Source organism: Onychomys torridus, chromosome 2 (genome assembly GCF_903995425.1).
Source record: "Onychomys torridus chromosome 2, mOncTor1.1, whole genome shotgun sequence".
NCBI classification, from domain to species: Eukaryota; Metazoa; Chordata; class Mammalia; order Rodentia; family Cricetidae; genus Onychomys; species Onychomys torridus.
In genome coordinates this window covers 22334564-22355300 of record NC_050444.1, presented here as the reverse complement: position 1 = coordinate 22355300, position 20737 = coordinate 22334564, and the positions used below count along the sequence as shown (strand labels likewise).

Here is a 20737-nt window from a genome sequence, read left to right as displayed (position 1 = left end):
GTCTATTTTGCTCAAGGGGAACATTGGAATTCTTTTTGAATGTTTTAGATGGACTGTGATATTATAGAATGATGCCTTTGTCCTTCAGAGTGCTGAATTTGATTTAACTTAAAATCACTACTGTACTGTTTTTCTTTGATTCATTTAACCTTGTGTTACCTTTAAAAACTGATTGAGAACAGGTTTATAGAAAGCATAGCTTGTACTTGACTTGGGAATTTTGCAGGGTTTGTGTTTTCTTGCCTTGTTGAAAGCAATTTTTATTCAAGCTTATTATATCTGTGTTCTCTTCACAGCTGGTACAAGTGGACTACATCATGCAAATTCAATTATGATGGTTTCTAAAAATGGGGCCTTAAATGCAGGGTATGAGAAGACACAGTGTGACTCCAAATCTGGTCAGCCCAGCCAGTGCTTATGCTCTGGCTCCAGTATCTACTTCTCTGAATAGAGATGGACTTATTTTCTTTTTCCCTTTTGCTTGTTTATGTGTGTAGTGTGTGTGCCTTCATGCATGTGTATATGAATATTTGGATTGTGTAGGAGCATATAAGTGTATATACATGTATAGGTGGAGACTGAAAGCTGAGGTTAGTCGTCTTCATGATTATTCTCCATTATATTTATTGAGGAGAATGTTTGACTCTCTCATTTGACTTAACTTGGTAGCCAGCTAGCCTGCTCAAGGGAAAACTGATGGTCACCATACCTGCTATGGTTTTAATGTGGCTTCTGGGGATCCAGACTCTGGTCCTCAGACTTACACAGCAAGTTCTCTGTGCACTGAGCCATCCCCTCAGCCCTGGTAATATTTTATTTTATATTGAAAGATGGTTTTCTTCACCTCACTCTATTAGATCTATTCTCCTAGTACAGTGGCTCATCTCAGCAAAAAAGATATCAGCAGATCACCTAGATTAGCCATTCCCAACCTGTGTGTCAGGACCCTTTTGGGGATCAAATGATTCTTTCACAGGGGTCACCTAAGAGCATGGAAAACACAAATATTTCTCTTATGATTTATAACTGTAGCAAAATTACATTTATGAAGTAGCAACAAAAGTAAGTTTATGATTGGGAGTCACCACAACATGAGGAACTATATTAGAGTATTGAAGCATAGGAAGGCCGAGAACCACTGACCAAGATCCTTCCATTGTGGTGAAGGAACTCTTGTGGAGCAGTTGACTTTATCCCCAAAGGCAGGGTAATCTGAAGTTCATACCCTAGTTGGATACACAGCAGAGGAAATTGAAGTTGAAATAAAACCATTCTTCTAGGCCTTTCTGAGAGTCCCTGGGAATTTGGTATAAAAGTTGGTTGCCAAACTTCTTAAAAATAACAGAATTCTTGCAGGCTGTTCAATATTCCACCCAAAGTCAGCAAGCAGAGAGGGCACAGAATAGAAAGGAGGTGAAATCCTCAATGGTCCAAAAGCTCCTCCATGCCTGGAAATGACCTCTTTATCTGTCACTTTAAGAAGCATGGAAACCCCATGAAGGAGCAAGAAGGAAGCCAACTTTCTGAGGGTATTCAGTGTAGGGGGAGCATGTGTCTCCTGTCACATTTTTATCCTTCCCATTATGAAACTCACATAACATAAATAAATTCTGGAATCCATTTTAACCTTAAACAAAAAACAAAACTCACATCATAGAACAAAGTAATTTCTAGGTCCTTCCTCTGAGACTTACTTTGAAATTCTTTTCAACATGAATATCCCAAATTAACTTAATTTTCCTTTCTCTTTGGCTCTCAGGATGGCTTTAGAATCAAAGTGTAATTATTGGGATTGGAGAGATATCTGCTTGTGAAATGCTTACAACACAAGATGAGGGCTAAATTCAGACCCCACCACTCACACAAGAACTGGATATGGGAGCTTTTGTTTGTAACACCAGCACTGGGGAGACAGACGGAGGACCCTGGAACTCACTGGTCAGTCAATCTAGCCAAATCATTGAACACCAGGTTCAGAAAAAGACCTTATCTCAAAAAAATAGAGGCAAACTGAGGAACACATCTGATATTGGACTCTGACCTCCACATACACCTAAACATACAAGTGCACGCATGCACGCACACACACACACACACACACACACACACACACACACACACACACACACACACAGAAGCAAAGCAATCAATATGTCTGTCTGCAGCTGGCCAGAAAGCCTCCGAGATATGCCTGCCTCCACCTTCTCAGTACTGGCTTTGCAATTATGCCTCCATAACTGTTTTTTTCATATGGGTTCTTGGGATTGAACTCAGGACTTTGTGCTTGAGTGGCAAGCACTTTACTGCCTGACCTATCTTCTCAGCCCCTTTCAGCTTTAAAATACAGAATGTCCTTACAAACTTGTCAGTTATAATGATGGCAGCAAAGCACTGGTCTTGCCAATGGAGAAAGAATGGAAACAATACCAGAGGTACCCTCTTCCTGTACAGAAGGCACTTTTTCCCTTCTAATCCTGGAGTGCACAGAAGAAGACAGGGTTGTACTAACACAAAAGCACTAAATTAGAGGCCATCTTAAGTTAAATAGATGAGCCAGTGTTTCATTCCTGGCTGCTCTTAGCTTACATTTGAGACAAAAGACTCAAGTAAGTTATTTAAGATTAATGACTGTAAATGGAGGAGAAAACTCATGGTTTTTATTTTTTTTTTCTTTCTGGAGCTGAGGACCGAACCCAGGGCCTTGCGCTTGCTAGGCAAGTGCTCTACCACTGAGCTAAATCCCCAACCCCAATTTATTTTATTTTATTATCATTTTTCTATTTATTTTACATACTGATCAGTTTTCCTTCCCTCCTCTTTTCCTATTTCTTCCCCTCAACTCCCGTCTACCCGCCTCCCCACCCATTCTTCCATCTCCACTCAGAAAGGGGCAAGACTCCCAAATGCACAATAGACAAGAAGAGGAGATTAAGCCATTTTATTGGTTCAGTTAAAATGGAGAGATTGGCAAGGGAACAAATCTCTTAATGTAATTATACTATGAAGCATTCCAAAAAGAAGGTGGATTTAAGCACAGGTACATACTCAAAGACTGTAAATGGCAAGTCTATGGATTATTTGCATTAAGCAACAAGAATCAAAACAAATGGATTTTAGTTCTACGGATTAAACTTGCAGGTACGCTGTGTTTCTTGCACTGAAGTGTTTACTTGGAAGTGTTTACTAAGTCATAGCTGAAGAGGGGCCCTGTCCTGATCTTGAACTCACTCCTTGCTGGGTCTCAAAATGAAGCTGTCACCGTTCTGTCCTTCAGGGGCTGAGTTGGACGGTGGTTGTTCAGAATAGGAACAGCCGTCTCTCCCTCTGCACTCGACAGGACACTGCGGAGTTGTTGCAGCTGTGGGGTGAGATGTTTGAAGGTTGAAAAGCTGTTAGTCTCAGAAAGCACTTTGTTTTCAGAGAAGTTAGCGCACCGCTGTTTAGAAAGCAGTTGAGGACAGCGGTGGTTGTCTTAGTGGACAGGAAGTGGCCGGACTCATTTTCCTGCCTCTCTACCAGTTATTTTGTCCAAATGAGGCATAGCTGGCTCTGTCAGAACACCAGCTTTCTCTTTGTTAGCTGAGGAGCTTATGCAAGTAGTATGTCAGCTCAGCATCCCTTCATTTCATATAGCATCTTCTATTGGGGGTCTGTTAAGATGAATTAGCCCATGCACAGCGCTTGGTGTACAGTGACTCTTCTCAACAAGCATCAGTTAAAGACAGGGCACAAAGGTGTGAGAAAACACAAGACAGCTCAGGAAAGTAGCTGTTCCATCAATCATCTTTACAAACAATAAGCAAGAAGGTACTTTGTTGAATATTTTAAAACTTTAGCTGGAAAAACAGAAACTGTTAAGTTAGGCCACCCAAGAGCCAAGATGGAAGTTCTGAGGAGAGTTCACTGTCTCTGACATTTGAGAAAGCCACCTAACAAGTTTGGTTTTTCTTTATGAAGAACAACATGCATCTATTTTCTGCATACAGTAAAAACAGTTATTGCATGGGCTTTTGTTTTTATTTCATGTTTTGAAAACTCGGGGATTCTTCACTAGAAGCAAATTCATTTTAATTGATACCTGCTCAGGGCTGACATTGATGCTCTCCTTAAGGATGAACCAGGTCACACTTTCATGAAGAGGAGGGTGAGTCAGAGAGCCAAAATAAGTCCAGTAATCCAGGGATGAAGGAAGGAGAGTGGATGGGTCAAAATTTGTGAATGGAGCTCGTTTTCCCTTGGAACAAAAACAGTATATATCATGCAATACAATGTATCAATATATGATCCCCCTTATTTTATTACCTAGAGATTTTAGGTGCATTAAATTGGCTTTTCTAAAATAAGTATCATGACTGATATGTTTGTGAATATAAATAATACAAATAACATAAAAATACTATATGGAAGTTTTGGACATTAAATCTTCTTCATTTGGTGGATGAGAAGAAACACCTATAAAAAATTCTGAAATTTGTATTTATCAAAATACTTAATATTCATTAGGAAACATTTTAATTTCTTTGGATAATTCTCCGTCTTATTCTAGGGGCAGAGACATTCAGGACAAGCCCATCAGTTAATGTTTTATTCTTATTTATTCCCATGATTTTTCATGATCAGCTATTATTTGTATAAAAAATGAACTGATATTTGCATGATAATTTTTATACAAATAGTTTTACCAGACTTTTGTATCAATTTCATCTTTTAGTTGACTCTTTTAAATTTTCCAGGTAAATATAGTTAACATATAATTGACATATGATGATAACTTTGTCTTTGCTTTCCCACTGCTTAGCTTTATATTTTGTTCTTTATTTGTTTAATGGTTTAATTTTTAATTCTGATGTAAATTGTGATGGTGGTAGACACTGTACTGTTCCTTTTCTTGACTGCAGTAGAACAATTTCAGTTGGAGAAGCTGGTGATATGAATTTTCATATTTAATTTAATAATATAATGCATCTACTCAAAGATGTCCTAACACTAAGCCATCTACATCTACTTGTTCAAAAATAAGACTTTATCAATGTGCTGTTGTCATTGATTTGCGATAATTTCAGGGTTATTTCAGCCATACTACTAGGAAAATTTGTGCTACAAATTTCTTTTTGCAATCTTATTTACCCAATTTGTGTATTAGATTTCATTAGACTCATAGGAATTTTCTGTCTCTTCACCTGGGCAAATGTTTAGTTGACACTACATGATTTATCTTTTCTCCTTTTTTGTACTTCACTGGTACAAGAAAGTATGTTTGTGTGTGTGTGTGTGTGTGTGTGTGTGTGTGTGTGTGTGTGTGTGTTATCTGTGCACATGTGTATGTGTGCTCACTCATGTTCAGATGAAGGCATATGTGCAGGTGTGTGAGTACGGATGTGAAGGCCTGAGGTTGGTGTCTGGAGTCTTCTTTGATGGCTCTTTACATTATTTTATATGCAGGGTATCTCAGTAGAATCCAGAGCTCTCAGCTAAGTCTAGTCTAGCTACACAGCTGGCTCAAATGATTCTCTGTCCCTTTCTTCCAAGCTCTGGAATTAGAGTGGACACACCATGCACCCCTGGCATGCATGTAGGTTCTGGAGATTTAAATGTTTACACTCATGTCTGCATGGAAAAAATTTTTTGCATGGAAAAAATCTGTTGAGCCATCTACCCCCACTTGATTATTTCTTAAAGGTTGAATAATTTTTATTTTTATAAATTGGACTGGGCATGGAATTTTTGTTTAATAGATATATCTTCACCATCTTTTCAACTTATTCTTAGAGTTTTTGTCTATTTGTTTTTTCTTTTGTTTCATCTTTATAATTTTGTGTTGTCATGAATATCACTCATTTTATGACTTTTCAAATTTACTGGTATACTGTTATAAGCAGTTTTTGCTTCAAAATTTTTTCTTCAACATCTATACTAGTTTTTCTAAGCTTTGAATAGAATTTCTTACACTTATTAGTTAATCAATTCATGCATCTGTCTTTAGGCATATGCATGGGGATGCACATGTGGAGCTCAGAGAACAACCTGTAGAATGTAGTTCTTTCTTTCCACTCTGTGGCTTCTCGGAACTCAAGTAACTACTTCACCTGCTGAGCCATCTTGCCAGTCCCTCTATAATAGCATTTGGTATTTGTGTCAGCTTTCCTTGCCAAAGCTGCCCAAATCATTTTTTTTTTTGCTGTTTATTCCATAGAATAAAGTTTTTATTTGTTTATAAAACAGTGTTTTGCATTTATCTGTCACTTTATTTCTTATTTTACTATTTTCTGCGTTTATCTTCACTATCCCTTTCTGTTTTCATTTTTCATCTCTCACTTTACAATATGCCTACTCAATATGAACTCAGCATAAAACAAACTTATTTTACATAAAAACATAATAGTTCTCATTGTGAAAGAAAATCACAAATCACTTTGACCTACAGAATAAGGAGTTAATATTAAAACTAAGGATGGACATTTCAGACAATACATTAAGGGTTTTAAGTCTAGCTCAGAATCATAGTTCTCAAATAGGGCTCTTCAGGCTCATTTTTTTTTTTTTTTACATTACTAAAGAAATAAAGATGTTCCTTTTCATGAAACATTATCTGCTAAAAACCAATCAAACTCAATCACTTGAGTATGATTGGTTTTTAGCAGATCAAAAAGTGACTGAGCAATATGCTTTACTAGGAGCAAGCACCATGAAAACAAAACAAAACCAACTCCTATATCAGGTACTACAGGACAAGCAAGGTCTCCATGGCACCTGTGGCTGCTTGGCTTCTACACCAGTTTTCCTGTTTCCCATTTCAAACAGGCGACTGGATGATTTCTGTACTTCTGTGTGTTCTTGTTTCCAGGATTAAATTAGCTTACTTAGCTTATTTACCTTAGTTTTAACTGAGTCTAGGGCATCAAGTACTTTCTGCAGGTTTGGATTGGCTGGACCAACCTAGAGAATTAAAAGGAAAAGAAAGTATGGGTTGAAGATTGTAATTTATGAAATACTCTTTAGTCAAAATTTAATTTTTTGATTAACATGAATAACTGTAGAGAGAGAAATGGGATTTCTTTCTCTTCAAGAGAGGAAATTTTCTGAGGTATATACTTTTATGGATCTTGTACTCTACCAGTTTCTCATTAGGTATAATGACAGACAAAGTAGTAAACAGAAAGTGTGGCTTAAATTTGATTGTGAATAAGATGGTCAGAGGTATATAAGACAGACTAGATGTTTATCAAAACAATGACACAAAAATTGCACCTTCCTTTTTCTGTTATGTTAGTTATACTCAGTGCATTTTTGTCATATTTTGAATAGTGTTTGATAAAAATCACCTCCAAATACTGTCTCAAGTCATTTAGTCATTCAGTCTTAGCCAATGATGGCTTTCTTCAGAGCATCTCTTCAATAATAATATAAATTTAAATGATAATAAGTTTCACATCGCCATTTTAAAAATCAAGTGACATCTATGCCACTACCTATGACTCACCTTTAACAAAACACCAATGATTCCCATCCCATCAGCCTTTGAGACGGCTTCAGCAATATTGGAGTACTTTGCAGCATTCCAGTGAACTATGTGAAGCTAGAAGTGGTGACATGTAAGTAATTCATTATTAATATTGATGCAAAGAAAAAGACAGAAGATGAATTACATGTTAATTTGTTATATTTAAGATATATCATGGTACAGGTAGATAAAATACATGTGAACCCTCATCTTGTGGGCAACAAACTTTAGGATAAAAGGCGAAATAATTTTTTCTCACATGAGATAACTTTGTAAGAAGCTCCTTGACTTCTCAGAAGATTGGGTATATTGGTGTCCTTCCTAGTATCCTCTCAGTCAAATTCTGCAGCCTAAACTCTTGGTGGAATTTTAAGCTTGTGCATCCACATGTACCTGGACGTGTTCCTGATACTGTTTTGATACCTTCATATGGGTGTCTAACAGATGTCTGAGGAGTCACATGGCCAAAGGAAAGCTTGATTCCGCATAACACATTTGTCATTTTCTCTTTTTAGGAACGGTAACACTACACAGCTAATTGTTCAGTCAAAAAGTGCCACTGTTATTACAAATTTCGTACTTTACACATTTAACACCCTCTATGCCTAGCAGAGAACACCTCCTCACTTGGTCACTGCTTGGGGGTTTTTGTATTAGCTGCTGACTTCCTGGAATTTCCTTCCTTTTTCTCTACAATTAGGACTGAATTCAAGTGCCACACTTCAATGGGTTGATTACCCAATATATACAGTTACCATCTTCAAGTCTATTATTTTCACATTTATCTGATCTCTTCTTTCTCTCTACCCCTCTCTCTTTCCTTCTTATTTTACCTCATTTCTTTTAAAAGGTTTTTATTTCCCTACAAAATGTAGATTCTGACTCAATTACTTTAAAAACAAAAATCTAGTAAATTACAAAGACTCAATAGTTAATGTACAAGTAATTAGAACACTCACGTTGAGGAAGATCAGTCCCCAGTCCTAATTCAAGCATTGTCTTATTGGCATTTATTCTTCCCACTCACTGACAATTTGTTGTAAGCACTTATACTGCCATTTAGTACAACTTAATCTCCAACATTGATTCACATGTTATCTCCTGTAGAACTACAGGTAATGTTATTGAGCACTTATACTATGGAAACTAGTTTAAGTGTATGAGAAGATTAATGCTGTATACCCAGCTCAGTAGGTGAGAAGAATCACACAGCCAATAAGAGGTTAAGCTTTGACTCCGGGAAGGTCAAGGGAAGAGCTTGCACTTGTCACCCATCACTTGTACTACCTCTTGAACCTGGTGTATACCCCATACAAGTTTTTGAGCTGAATATTAAATAGCACATTGGACTTTGTGACTAAATGTTTCTCATCATTGGCTTAGATTTTTCTTAATTTAGTTGAGTGAATATAATCCCTGATTTAGATTCCATGAATATTTACAGGTATCCTTCCTAAACTCTAGTTTAGGCTTCTATTCCACTTCAGTCCACCTTTAGTTTTGTGGAGGGAAACTACGAATGAGCTTTTATTGCCTTCTGCAACACTGATAGGTATTATCTAAACTTTACAAATTTAAGCAAAACAAGTATTCAATCACAGCATCTAATTCTACTGCATATGTTTTATAACCTCTTCTGTGAGAAATCTCTCTAGTTCAGAGACTTAAAGAATGGTAGAACAATCCTTGAAGGTGGTAAAATGTCAAAGTTTTTCATGAACTCTCACCTACAATTTCAGGCATTTCTTTCCATAGGAAAATATCCCTCTATTGCAACATATGGTGTACCAGTGTTTGATTTTAATAGATTTATACATCTGTCATACGAAGACCAACAAACTCTCCTCTTTGAGGCTTTCTGGTAATAGCTACTCTAGTACCAGAGCTGTTTCTGGGGCACTCTCATGAACTATCTTTCATTAACATGTCACGTTACCTCTCCAGAATATTGGACTCCATCCACAGTGTGCTCGGATCCATGGTCGTCTGAGTTGCCCCAGTGAAAATGGAACTGGGCGAGCCGATAGTCACTAGAGAGAGAGCCACCTTTCAAAACTTGAGGGAAAGAGAGGTACTGTCAGCCAGGTGATCTGTAGTCCATATTTCATAAAAATCAATGCTGCATTGTGTTGTGTGAAATAGAAACAAGCACCAGTGGGTGTCAGCAGTTTGTTTTCATTGAGCTTCCCCACTCCATATCCCTGGTAATGACTCTTATATATAGTGCCTTCCTCATTATGGCAGCAATAATATAGCTAATGAAATATACGAAAATTTCAGCAAAGGAACCACAAGTTTTCCTATTTATGTTACCAAAATGACATATTTCAAACCGAATAACATATTATCAGGTAGTTTTCCTTGGATCTCCATTAATTTGCAAGTTTATTCCTTGATTCAACCTTACTGTGTGGATAGTATGCACAATTTCTATTAGTGAAAAAATTCCCCATCACCTGTTTTTTTAATAATTATTGAAGATACAACAATGTAGTTTGACAGATTTGTTGAGACCCTCTCTCTGACCAGGGACCAAGAGATACTGCCCATGGGGCAAGGCCATTTTAAAAACTTCTGCTCTGAATGACAGTACAGCCTGCAAGTATATCCAATCATATGATTACTTAAGAAATAAAAATACTAGATCTAACCTAGTGCTAGCAAGGGGCACACCCCTAAGGAATCTAACATTTACAACTAGAACTCTGTGGGAAAATAGAGCAAGCATAGTGTTTCACATCACTGGAACTCTTACAGAATGGTCACTTACTAGCTTACTCAATCAATACTGATGACAATCTGACCATGTGGTAAGCCACATGCCAGATTCTCAGTATGAGGGGAGCTCATGCTACATCTGTCTCTCATTAAGCTCACCCACTTGCATCCTGTTAGAATATTTCCTTTCTGTTTTCATGCTCATAATGATTTAATCACTAGACTCTTACAGAGAAAAGTTGCTTTTTCAGAGAAATAAGCATGAAGAGCCTGTAATGGCTAGAATAGGTAAGATAGTTCATTAAGAAGGAGAAGGATTGAGAGAAAGCAGATCTGGGAGCTTGGCAAATCATCTTCTAAGGGGCCACAATGCCTCCCAGCCATTGTAATTTTAGGATATACAAATACATGTGCAAAATACATAGGATGCTGTGGTATTTCTGAAGCTACTCTGACTCTTTTGCCTGCTCTTGGGACTTGTCTTCATATTGGGTTGCCTTGTCTGGCCTCAATATGACTACCTTTGCCTTGTCTTTTTATCCTGTTTGGTTATGTTTGGTTGTTGTCTCTTTGAGGCCTGCTCTTTTTGGAAAGGGAAGTGGAGGAGTACCTCTGGGTGAGAGAGGAGGTGGGGAGGATCTAGAAGGAGTGGAGGGAAGGGAAACTGTAGTTGGGATGTATTGTAAGAGAGAAGAATCTATTTTCAATAAAAAATTCACTTAGTAGATTCTAAGGCAACAAACATCAATTTTCTTTGGGCTCACCAGATTTGTTACCACTGTCATCAAAAACTACTTGGAAGGAATGCCCCACGTTAACAATTTCTTTAGCAGTTGCAGGATTGTAGGAGACACTGATAGGTTTCAGAGAGTTGTCATGTTTAGCCTCACTGGTTTTAATATCAATAGGAGACTGGTTGTTTCCATTGGCAATGGGATACAGCTTGCTCCATTGGTCAGGACCTATGAGAACAAACATATCCATGTAACCACAATTTTATAGAATGCTTCATTCCAAATATCAGGACTTCAACCATTTGCTTATTAGATTATGGTTTATTCAGGCCTCTTAAATGACATTCAGTGCTTGAAAATGTATCTTTTGTTGCTATACTAGTAAACAGTGTATTTGGCAACATCAATAATACAGGACTAATTATGCTGTCTATACAATTATAGTGTAGAAACAGTATGCATGCATCAAATATATTTTGTAGATCTTCATACCTCAAAACAAACTGCTAAAAATAGATACAAGAATATTGTAATTATTCAAAAGTGACTCAAACCATTAACCTGTGACTATACAGTTAAGTTAGATGGTTAATAAATTCAATATTAGAAATAGAAATAAGCTGCTATTTTGATATATGTAAAAGAAATACTCTTACCATTTTTGTCATCATATCCCCAATCTGCACTTGCCATGATCTCCTGTTTAGTTTTGGTTCCTGAAAAGAGAAATGATATGTGGAATAACCAATTGCACCTGTGCCTACAGCAGAGCTCTTAAGCGACACCATGGGTTTTTATAGAAGCTTGTCTTCCTGTAATAGTCCACTGTTTCATCATCTCTGCTTATCAGGAAGTGTACATATCAAAATAAGTGGTATTGTAAAAAAATGTCTATCAGGGTTAGGTCAGCTCTAATTGTTTTATTTTATTGTAATATAAAATGAAATAACAAAGTCATAGATGTTGTTAAACTAGTCTTGTTCTTCTGTGCTTGTGGAAGACATGACTGAATATTGACTGAAGCTTATCAAATTTCCTAGAATAAAAAGTACTTCGTGCACTTAGGATTTCTAGTGATGCCAAAACTGGAAAACTAAACAGTGTTAGCAATGGTAATTTAATAAGGAAATGAGTTAGCATGGTTATTGGCTGAACTGAATGAACATCATGATGTTAACTTATAATTAGGTTAATAGATGCAGTAATTAATTCTCAGTAGCATAACGGTATTCATAATGATACATTTTATAGAAACACAAATATATTTTATAGAGAATTCCAAAGAACTTGTCAATGTGAGACATTCTTCTAATATAAACTTGTAGGACAATAATAACCAGTCAGGCTAGAGAAAGGACCTTTATTTTGGAGAAATGTTGGAATTCATAAATGAGGAAGACTGTGTTAATATCAAAGCTGAGTGTGGTTTAACCTTTCCCACCTAGAATAAAATATGTCCTTCTTTATAGTTCTCTGCAATTTATGCATAATTTTCATACTGTTTTATTTTGCTATCACACATATAAATCTTTTAGAGTGAGAATTATCCTTTGCAACTGAAGGATGATGAAGGAATTCATCACAACTAGCAAGATGTCAGTTCCTTCCTTCACTCTTCCACTGTCATATCACCCTCGGTGAAACTGGGGTCATGCTCCCTAACTCTGCTTCTGGGTCCACAGTGCTCAGAAGCTCAGTCTGAGTATGCATCAGTGTGAGAACTTACCTAGCTCACTCGCTCACGCACTGCTGAGTCAGCAGTGAGAAGCTGCACAACACTTTCCAGAGAGACAAATGAAGCTGATCGGGATGTGTCAGGATTTGGCTAAGACCTTCGTTAAAAGCCTCCAAATCTTTGGAAATAAAAGCAGAACCATGAGCTTCTGAAATAATGAGTGTCTTTCTTCCTTTTACTGCAGACTCTCTGAGCTGCAGTGTCCCTTCAGGACAATGGGCAGACAGACATGTATAGCCAGGCCCACCTGCCATGCTGTTGTTTAGTGCTGATGACTGTGTCCTGCCTCGGGAGTAAAGTGACCAGCAGCTCATAAATATCCAGAACATGAGGAGGCCACAGTTCCTACCCTATGATCTTAGTAAGCATCAGGAGGCATAGCTTGAAAGGGAAGTTATGTTTCTTTAAATTTTAATTTTTTTAATCTGATAGCACCATGGATTTCTCACATACATCATGTTTTAGAGCACATGTGCATTATAAAACAATTAAACCCAGCTAATGGTCATATTACCTAGAGTTGATTTTGTGACAATAGTGCTTAATGTCCACTCTTCTCATTACTAATAATACAACTCATCACCATTCACTATGGTCACCTTGCTTTACCATACTTGTCTCTAACTGTAAGTATCTTTTAGTCATCTCTTTAAACCTAAATTGAACTACTATATTAATCAATGCATTTGGAAGGAACAACAGTCATGCATTATTACATGATGATTCAGTATAGGAATGACTTAACATTTATATGATATGGTAATTCACATAAAGTTTTAGGGACAAAACTGCCTTGACTCCTACCTTCATGACCCTTTATTTTATTATATACTCAGGGCATGTGCAAGTATTTCCACAAGGAAAGAATTAGAGAGAGAGAGAGAGAGAGAGAGAGAGAGAGAGAGAGAGAATTGTAAAATTTAATGAGGGTTCAACCCTAAAACTACTCCCATTTAGTTTTATTCATTATTTTCTTCTCATAAACTGACTCTAATTTTTATGTCTAAGCTAAAGGAAAGGTGTTTAATTTTTCATCCATTGAACTTTGATTCATAGGCCTCTTCAATTATACTTCCCAAGGATTATAACCTCTGAATTGCTTTTGCATTCTAGGAAGATGCTCAATCTATAGAGCCTTTGCTCTTCACAACAGCTTATTTCTTGAAACCATCAAATGTACATACGGAAAAATGCTTTTTGCTTTTTCTGATAGACTGTTCTTCAGGAAGCCATGCTCCTGAAATTTAATCATAAATCACCTAGATTGATGTAACAAAACTTTCACTTTTTAGAAAAGCAAAGCAGAATTGCATAAGAAAATTTTCCTAGAGATTGTCTAATTGAGAATATTAAGACTATTCAAGAGTGCTAAAAGTTTTCCATTAGTAAGAACTTGTTCACGGTATATTCATGCTGCAGATGAGCAGTAGAGGCTAGAAAAGAACACTTATTGAATGGTATCAATCTTTTTGGGCCTTTAAAATAATGATCTCATTCAATCTTCATAGCAGACCTTAGAAGTTAGTATCAACTCTTGTTTTTATTTATTCTGTAGTGCTGATGATTGAACCCACGACCTTATGTGCGTTAGGTAAGCTCTTGTGCCAAGTTGCAACCTTCAGCCTTCTTTCCCTTCTCTTGTTTTTAGTTTTCAGGTAAGGTCTCACTAAGTTGCCCAGGACACTTTGAACTCATTCTGTAACCCACTCAGGCCTTGAACTTGTGGCTCTCTCCTCAGCCACCTGAGGGTCTGTGCTATCAGGTCTGGCTATCAAATTGACAATTGAAGAAGAACATTCCAGAAGCAGGGCCAGCATTTGCATTAGTTTCTGGTTATGCCCACAACCCAGGTATGTTCTGTATTTTTGCTTATGTCACAGTACCATCCTTATCAGATGCAACTAAGACATTTGCTTTAAGGTAAGTTCATGGGTCATCATATTATTTACTGAATGAGTTCACTTTGTTGGGTCCTTTAAAATAATTGTTAAACTTAGCCTTCACAGCAGACTCTTGGGAGTTAGGTTACACAAACTAACTTACGGAAAACACTTTTTAAAAAAATACCCGAAAACGTTTTTTTTTTTTTTTTTTCAAGAAAAGCAGCATCATTTAATGTTTTGCCAGATATTAGACGTGTGTATTACCTACTTTTAAATGATATATATTAAAGTGCTTTTAGAATTTTTTATTCTAATTTTTTCTAGCTCCTTAGATGAATATTTTCCTCTGGTTTTTACTTTGATATTTTAAAAAGTAAACCACAGACTGTATTGTAAAATAAACTGTAATGAGAATTAAATTTAAATTTGTAATTAAAATAATTTATTGGTACTTAAGGAATAAAAAGGCTAAAAAGCATGATGCCAAGCTATGTCAGTGACCTGTCAAATGCCACTGTAAAGAAAATTGCATGTATCAATAGGCCCTAAGTCCAGAAGGCAACCACCTTTCTAAATAGTGTACAATTCCTCAAGGCTGGATGACTTTCTTGGGATACAAATTATGCTGGCCCATTATTTGCAACTATGTCAAAAGAATTAGAAAAATTAAGTTACAAAATAAAGTTTATTTGGGTTCATGGTTCTGGAGGTTCCAGTCCAAGGTAGACTGTCCCATTGTATTTGATCTGATGAAACATGTCATAGGTAGAGCATGTGGTAAGCAGATATCTTACTTTCACAATGCTCCCCCAATACTATGTCTTTCCAGAAATGATATTTTTGGTGCTGTTGCGATAAGGTCAGCCTTATTTTGAGTGAATAATTGAGCCACAGAACATGGCAATACTAGCCAGGACATTTCTGTATTAAGATAGAAAAAATTATGATAAATCAATGTAAATGGTTGATCTAAATTTTACACAAACCAATTACATTGAAGACATCTTGCTAACTTTATTCTTCTAGTGTCCATCTCTTTGATGGACTTTGCTTTTGTGGGCCTGCGTCCTGGAATCAGGGCTTTCTAAAACTCAAATGTTACCCTCTCACAGATGACTTCCAAATCCTTCACTGTGTCTCCCTCCCCCCACCACTCTGCTATACCACTCTATGTTATTTAGTTTGTAGCCTTTGTTGTATTAGAAATTATTTTTGATCACATTCTGAAATTAGCAGATTCACTACAGTTTCAGATTTTGGAGAAGGATTAACTTCAGATTAATGATATTCAGCTCATTTCTGAGCAAATGCTCCAAAGTTTTGAAAAACCTCAAAACTGTAAATCCTTCTGTTTCTATCCTCTTTCAATCTATGCTTCATTTACTTGCTTATTGTCTGCAACAGTCTCCAAAAGATCACCTCTGTAAGGACAAGACCTTGGCCAGGTAGCTTTCCACCACCTCATTCTCTCCCTTTAACTTCTGGAAAATAATGGTGTTCAATATTGACCGACAGAACAGCTGAATGGTCCCTGTAAACCTCAGTTATTTTATTTTCATGAAAAATGCAATGGGCTTGCTGCTCAGCAAGGCTGCTTGATCTAAACTCTGGGTATGTGGAGAGTGGATGTGTGAGCATGTGAATGAGCTTTGCTGAAGGTGAACTCATGTCCACATTTGGACTAAGCAGAAAGAACCTTCCCCTCACACTTCTATTAATGGGAGGGTAAAGTGACCAACTGCTTCTGTCAGTCATTTCTGAGAGTGTGAGAACTTTGGTTCTTAGAAGGGTCAAATACTTTGACACTTTATGTGTCAAAATTTAACTCTTCAATTATAATTTGAATTTTAACATGTTAAATTGAAAAAATCCACAATTCTTAAGGCTCCTACTGATATAATTAAAGACAATATTTAACATCCACCACACACACACACACACACACACACACACACACACACACACACACACACGTTATGTCTTACAGCATAGTACTTTTGAAGGCAGCTTTTAAATCTGGCAATGGATTTTTAAAAATTAGTAACCAACTCAGCTGTGCACAAATAACTATTTTAGTCCACAGCTTTTTTAGTCCATAGTATCTTGTAATTTGGTATGCTTAAAAAACTTTAAAATTTAAATATATTTAGTTACTGTCATGTTCACTAAAATAACCCAGCTGGAAAGCCCCTCTGAGAACAAGATTTATAAACATTTCAGATAATAACCAATAATCCTTTCTTTGCTGGCTGGAACATCCTAATATTTATGTTTAAAGCTGAGAAAAACCATTTTTATATTACCTTCTATAACTGATTAAGGAATTAATGTGCCCCCCTCAACCAAATGACAGAAGCAAGCAACATATTCACAGCAAAAGAAGATACATGCAATGCTTCATAAACCATAAAACTTATTTAAACCACCAAATGAAGCCCCAATAAGAGAGTTTGATTTTTAACCCTCAGGCAAATAGACAATTACATAAAGCAAGAGAGTTGAAGTGATTGCATGTGGCCTCAAATCCAAACAATTGCGTAACAGATCTGCTTACCACAGCTTAAACTAAATATCACAAGTTAATCTAAAACTTAATCCCATAAGTTTTCAAGTGTAAGGTGAAGGACATTTTTATCAGTGATTTTGTCACTGTACTTCATGTACCTCTTTGGAATGTCTATCTAAAATCAACTTGAGATTGAAAGAAAAAGTTCTGCCATCCCCTATTACCTTTATTAGTTCCTAAACTCTTTTATCCTATCATTGTAGATTTCTAAAATATATATTTGCAATTAAATATGTCCTTTCTTAAATCTCACATTTCTTTCTTTTTTCTTTTTTTCTTTTTATTTATTTCTTTATTTTTTCAAGACAGGGTTTCCCTGTGTAGCTTTGTGCCTTTTTCCTGGAACTCACTTGGTAGCCCAGGCTGGCCTCAAACTTACAGAGATCTGCCCGGCTCTGCCTCCCGAGTGCTGGGATTAAAGGCATGCGCCACCACTGCCTGGCTCTTTTTCTTTTCTTTTTTAACACTCATACACATGATACATTTTTAAAAAATCTTTCTTCTTTCTTCTTCTTTCTTTCTTTCTTTCTTTCTTTCTTTCTTTCTTTCTTTCTTTCTTTCTTTCTCTTTCTTATTTCTTTTTCATTCTTTCTTTCTTACATATATAGAAGAGGGTACCAGATCTCCTTATAGATGGTTGTGAGCTACCATGTGGTTGCTGGGAATTGAACTCAGGACCGTTGGAAGAACAGTCGGTGCTCTTAACCTCTGAGCCATCTCTCCAGCCCCAAATCTCATGTTTCTTAATGTGTAGTTTACAGAAGACATGCCTAGGATTCACCAGGTGGTGATAAAAAAGTGCTCATGTGTGAATCATATTCTTCCATTACTTTTATGAAATGATGGTAGCTAGATTGAATGATCAACAAATATCAAGTGTGTTTCAGAAGTATTTGTTAGCTGTATCTGGGAGCTATGTGAATGCTCCTCCCATCTATTTTCCAAGAGGTATATTTAAGTGAAAACAAGTTTCTGATCAAATTTCTGACTGTACATGTATTATTAACAAGAATACACAAGAATGTATTACTAAGAATATATATATATATATATATATAGTTATATTAATATGTATTAATTAAGACTATATTATTACCATGGAATACACACCAATCTTTGTGCTCATATACATATGTGGTTTAAATGAAATTTTCCCATATGGCAAGAGCCACAGACTATCTAACAGAAAACCCCAACACCAGGCATTAGAAGACTTCCTTTGAGTTGCTGGTCATAGTTGTCCAAGAGACTCTGAAAACATGCTAGGTAATTGATATTGCCCTTGTTTGCCTCCCAGAGGTCAAAGGCTAAGTCCCTATTGCTGAAGACATCAAGTGCTTTGGACATAGGACCTAGAGGACCCTGCACTCGATCTGACCTAAAAGCTCCTCACTGAGGACTAACTTTCATGGTACCAGAAAGCTCCATGCAAGCTTCCAAATTCTACCTGGCTGTGATGCCTACTAACCACAGCAACAATCAGCATGGCACAAAAACTCTAAGGGTGTAGTTGTGGCACACATACCTTGATGTTAACAACAGCTCTCTAATTGAATGTAAGGCCAGCTCAAAGAAAGGGAAATTGGGCCTGATATTGGAAACTTGGCAAACTCCCTAGGGTCAGTGAAGTCATGGATCTTGGAAAAGAACCTACAACCTCCACTTTAATAAAGCAGCATAATGCCTAACTAGATTCTAAATATTTATCCTTATACCCACAGATATGTATGGCTATCATCCTCCATTAAGAAAACTTCTATCTGCAACAGATGGAGGCCATTATAAAAGACTCTGATGGATAGGATTGCAGAGTCGTGAAACCCAGGTTGTTAGGTCTACAACACAACTCCTGCACCCAAGGCTCATGGGTCATTTCGGAAGAAGGAGCTGAAAGACTGTAAGAGCCAGATGATAGAAAGTTTGCTGTGAGACTGTGTCTCCTAGAGACGTCAGAGAAGCTGCACCTATAGAGTCTCACTAATGTGGCAGCCTAAGCCAAGCCTGAACAAGGACAACACCAGTAGATGGGCTAATTGTGGAAGGGGAAAGCTGAAGAGGCCTTCACTAGACAAAAATACAGATGGCTAAGGGATGTTGAGAGCCGGGGAAATGTCATCCTCAGAGAAAAGTCCACCAATCAGTCATCCAATACACAATGGTCAGCCCTGAGAACATACATAAAGCAACATGATTCAGACCAAGCAGGGTATATTTATATATTTAGGAATACACACATACACAAGTAACAAAACCGAAAGAAAAAGAGGTCATGAATTTGAAAGAGAGTAAGGGGAGGATGTATGGGAAAAGTTGGATGGAGGAAAGGGAAGGGGGGGGAATAACAATTATAATCCTTAAAAATATCTTAAAGTGAATGCAATGTGACAAACTGCTTAAAGCTACTGCTGTCTCAATGACCTTGCTGTGATAGAATTTATCCTTGAGATGTGGTCCAGAATAAAACCATTCCTCCCTTTAAAAAGAAAATTAATGGAATGATTACAAGTGCTTTTCAGGAAAGAAATATTTTCTTTAATGCAGTCCCATGAAAAGAAACTTTGAGTCACTTTACTTGTATGACCTTATTTGCAATTTTTAAGTATTCTGTGTGGGTAAAGAACAAGTATCAGTATTTTCACTTCAAAATGGAGATAAAATCCTTTATAGTTGAGGGGCTTGTCCTACTTGTTCAAAGTGGGCTACACACATCAGACTTAGAATCTCATCTTCAAACTATGCCAAGAATTCTTTTCATTACAGTGAGTTACTGAAAAATTTCCCAACCACAGCCTTTCTCCCATTACACTTATTTCATTATCACCAAGAAGTTCATTTAAACAAGAAGCTGCTACCTCTGAATGGTCATTGTACTTCCCTGGAATATAGGTCACAGAGTTGACACAGACTCTTGTTTCCTCTTTGCAGCCTAGTGTCTTTCCTGGTGTTATCTCTCAGTGTGAGTCACGCTCTCCCCAAAAAGAACATAGGCTATATGTTTGCACACATCCACAGCCAGTGTACCCAGACCCTGAGCTTTTCCATAAAAGCCGAGTGATGAGTGACTTACACCACCAGATCCCAGTGTAGTTGGTAATGTTTTTCTACAGTTCCAGAAACATTTTCTTTATTCTTCTAGGTCTAGGGGTGAAGGACAGACACTTTCCCTTCTGTTTCTTCAATAGGTAGGTAAAACAAAACAAAACAAAACAAAAAACAAAAACCATTACATTTATATTTGAGTCACTACAGAAGGCCAGGAAAGATTTCTGTTCTCTTAGCTGAGGGCAAAGTAAACAAGTTTGAATGAATGCCCTTTCTGAGCCTGTCTTCCTTAGGTAAAAGTTTACTTGAAAGAATTAATTTAGTTGATAATAGGTATCTCTTGTTTTGAACTTCCTGTTTTTCTTTCTGATTTTTTTTCTAGCTGTTGAAGACAAAGGAACACACACACACACACACACACACACACACACACACACACACACACACACACTGCTTTAAAACAGATTTAAAGCATGGTTTAAGTAAGGAATGCCATAACTCTTGGAGCTTTCTTATATGTGTGACTCCTCTGTGCAGACAACAAATTGCTTCCTTCTT

The 20737-nt window shown here is 36.9% G+C and overlaps 1 protein-coding gene across 1 annotated transcript in view; it reads right to left on the bottom strand.

Annotated features, from left to right (window-relative positions):
- Positions 1-3149: 3149 nt before the first annotated feature.
- The window catches only part of LOC118578183 (carbonic anhydrase 1), a 112077-nt gene continuing 94489 nt past the window's right edge, over positions 3150-20737 (bottom strand). Inside the window, exons 3-9 of the mRNA XM_036178909.1 lie at positions 11610-11669; positions 10984-11181; positions 9438-9556; positions 7481-7576; positions 6874-6936; positions 4079-4234; positions 3150-3358 (exon numbers count right to left, since the gene is read on the bottom strand). Coding sequence (XP_036034802.1) covers positions 3242-3358; positions 4079-4234; positions 6874-6936; positions 7481-7576; positions 9438-9556; positions 10984-11181; positions 11610-11669 — 809 coding nt within the window. The 3' untranslated portion in view covers positions 3150-3241. The remainder of the gene's footprint in view (positions 3359-4078; positions 4235-6873; positions 6937-7480; positions 7577-9437; positions 9557-10983; positions 11182-11609; positions 11670-20737) is intronic.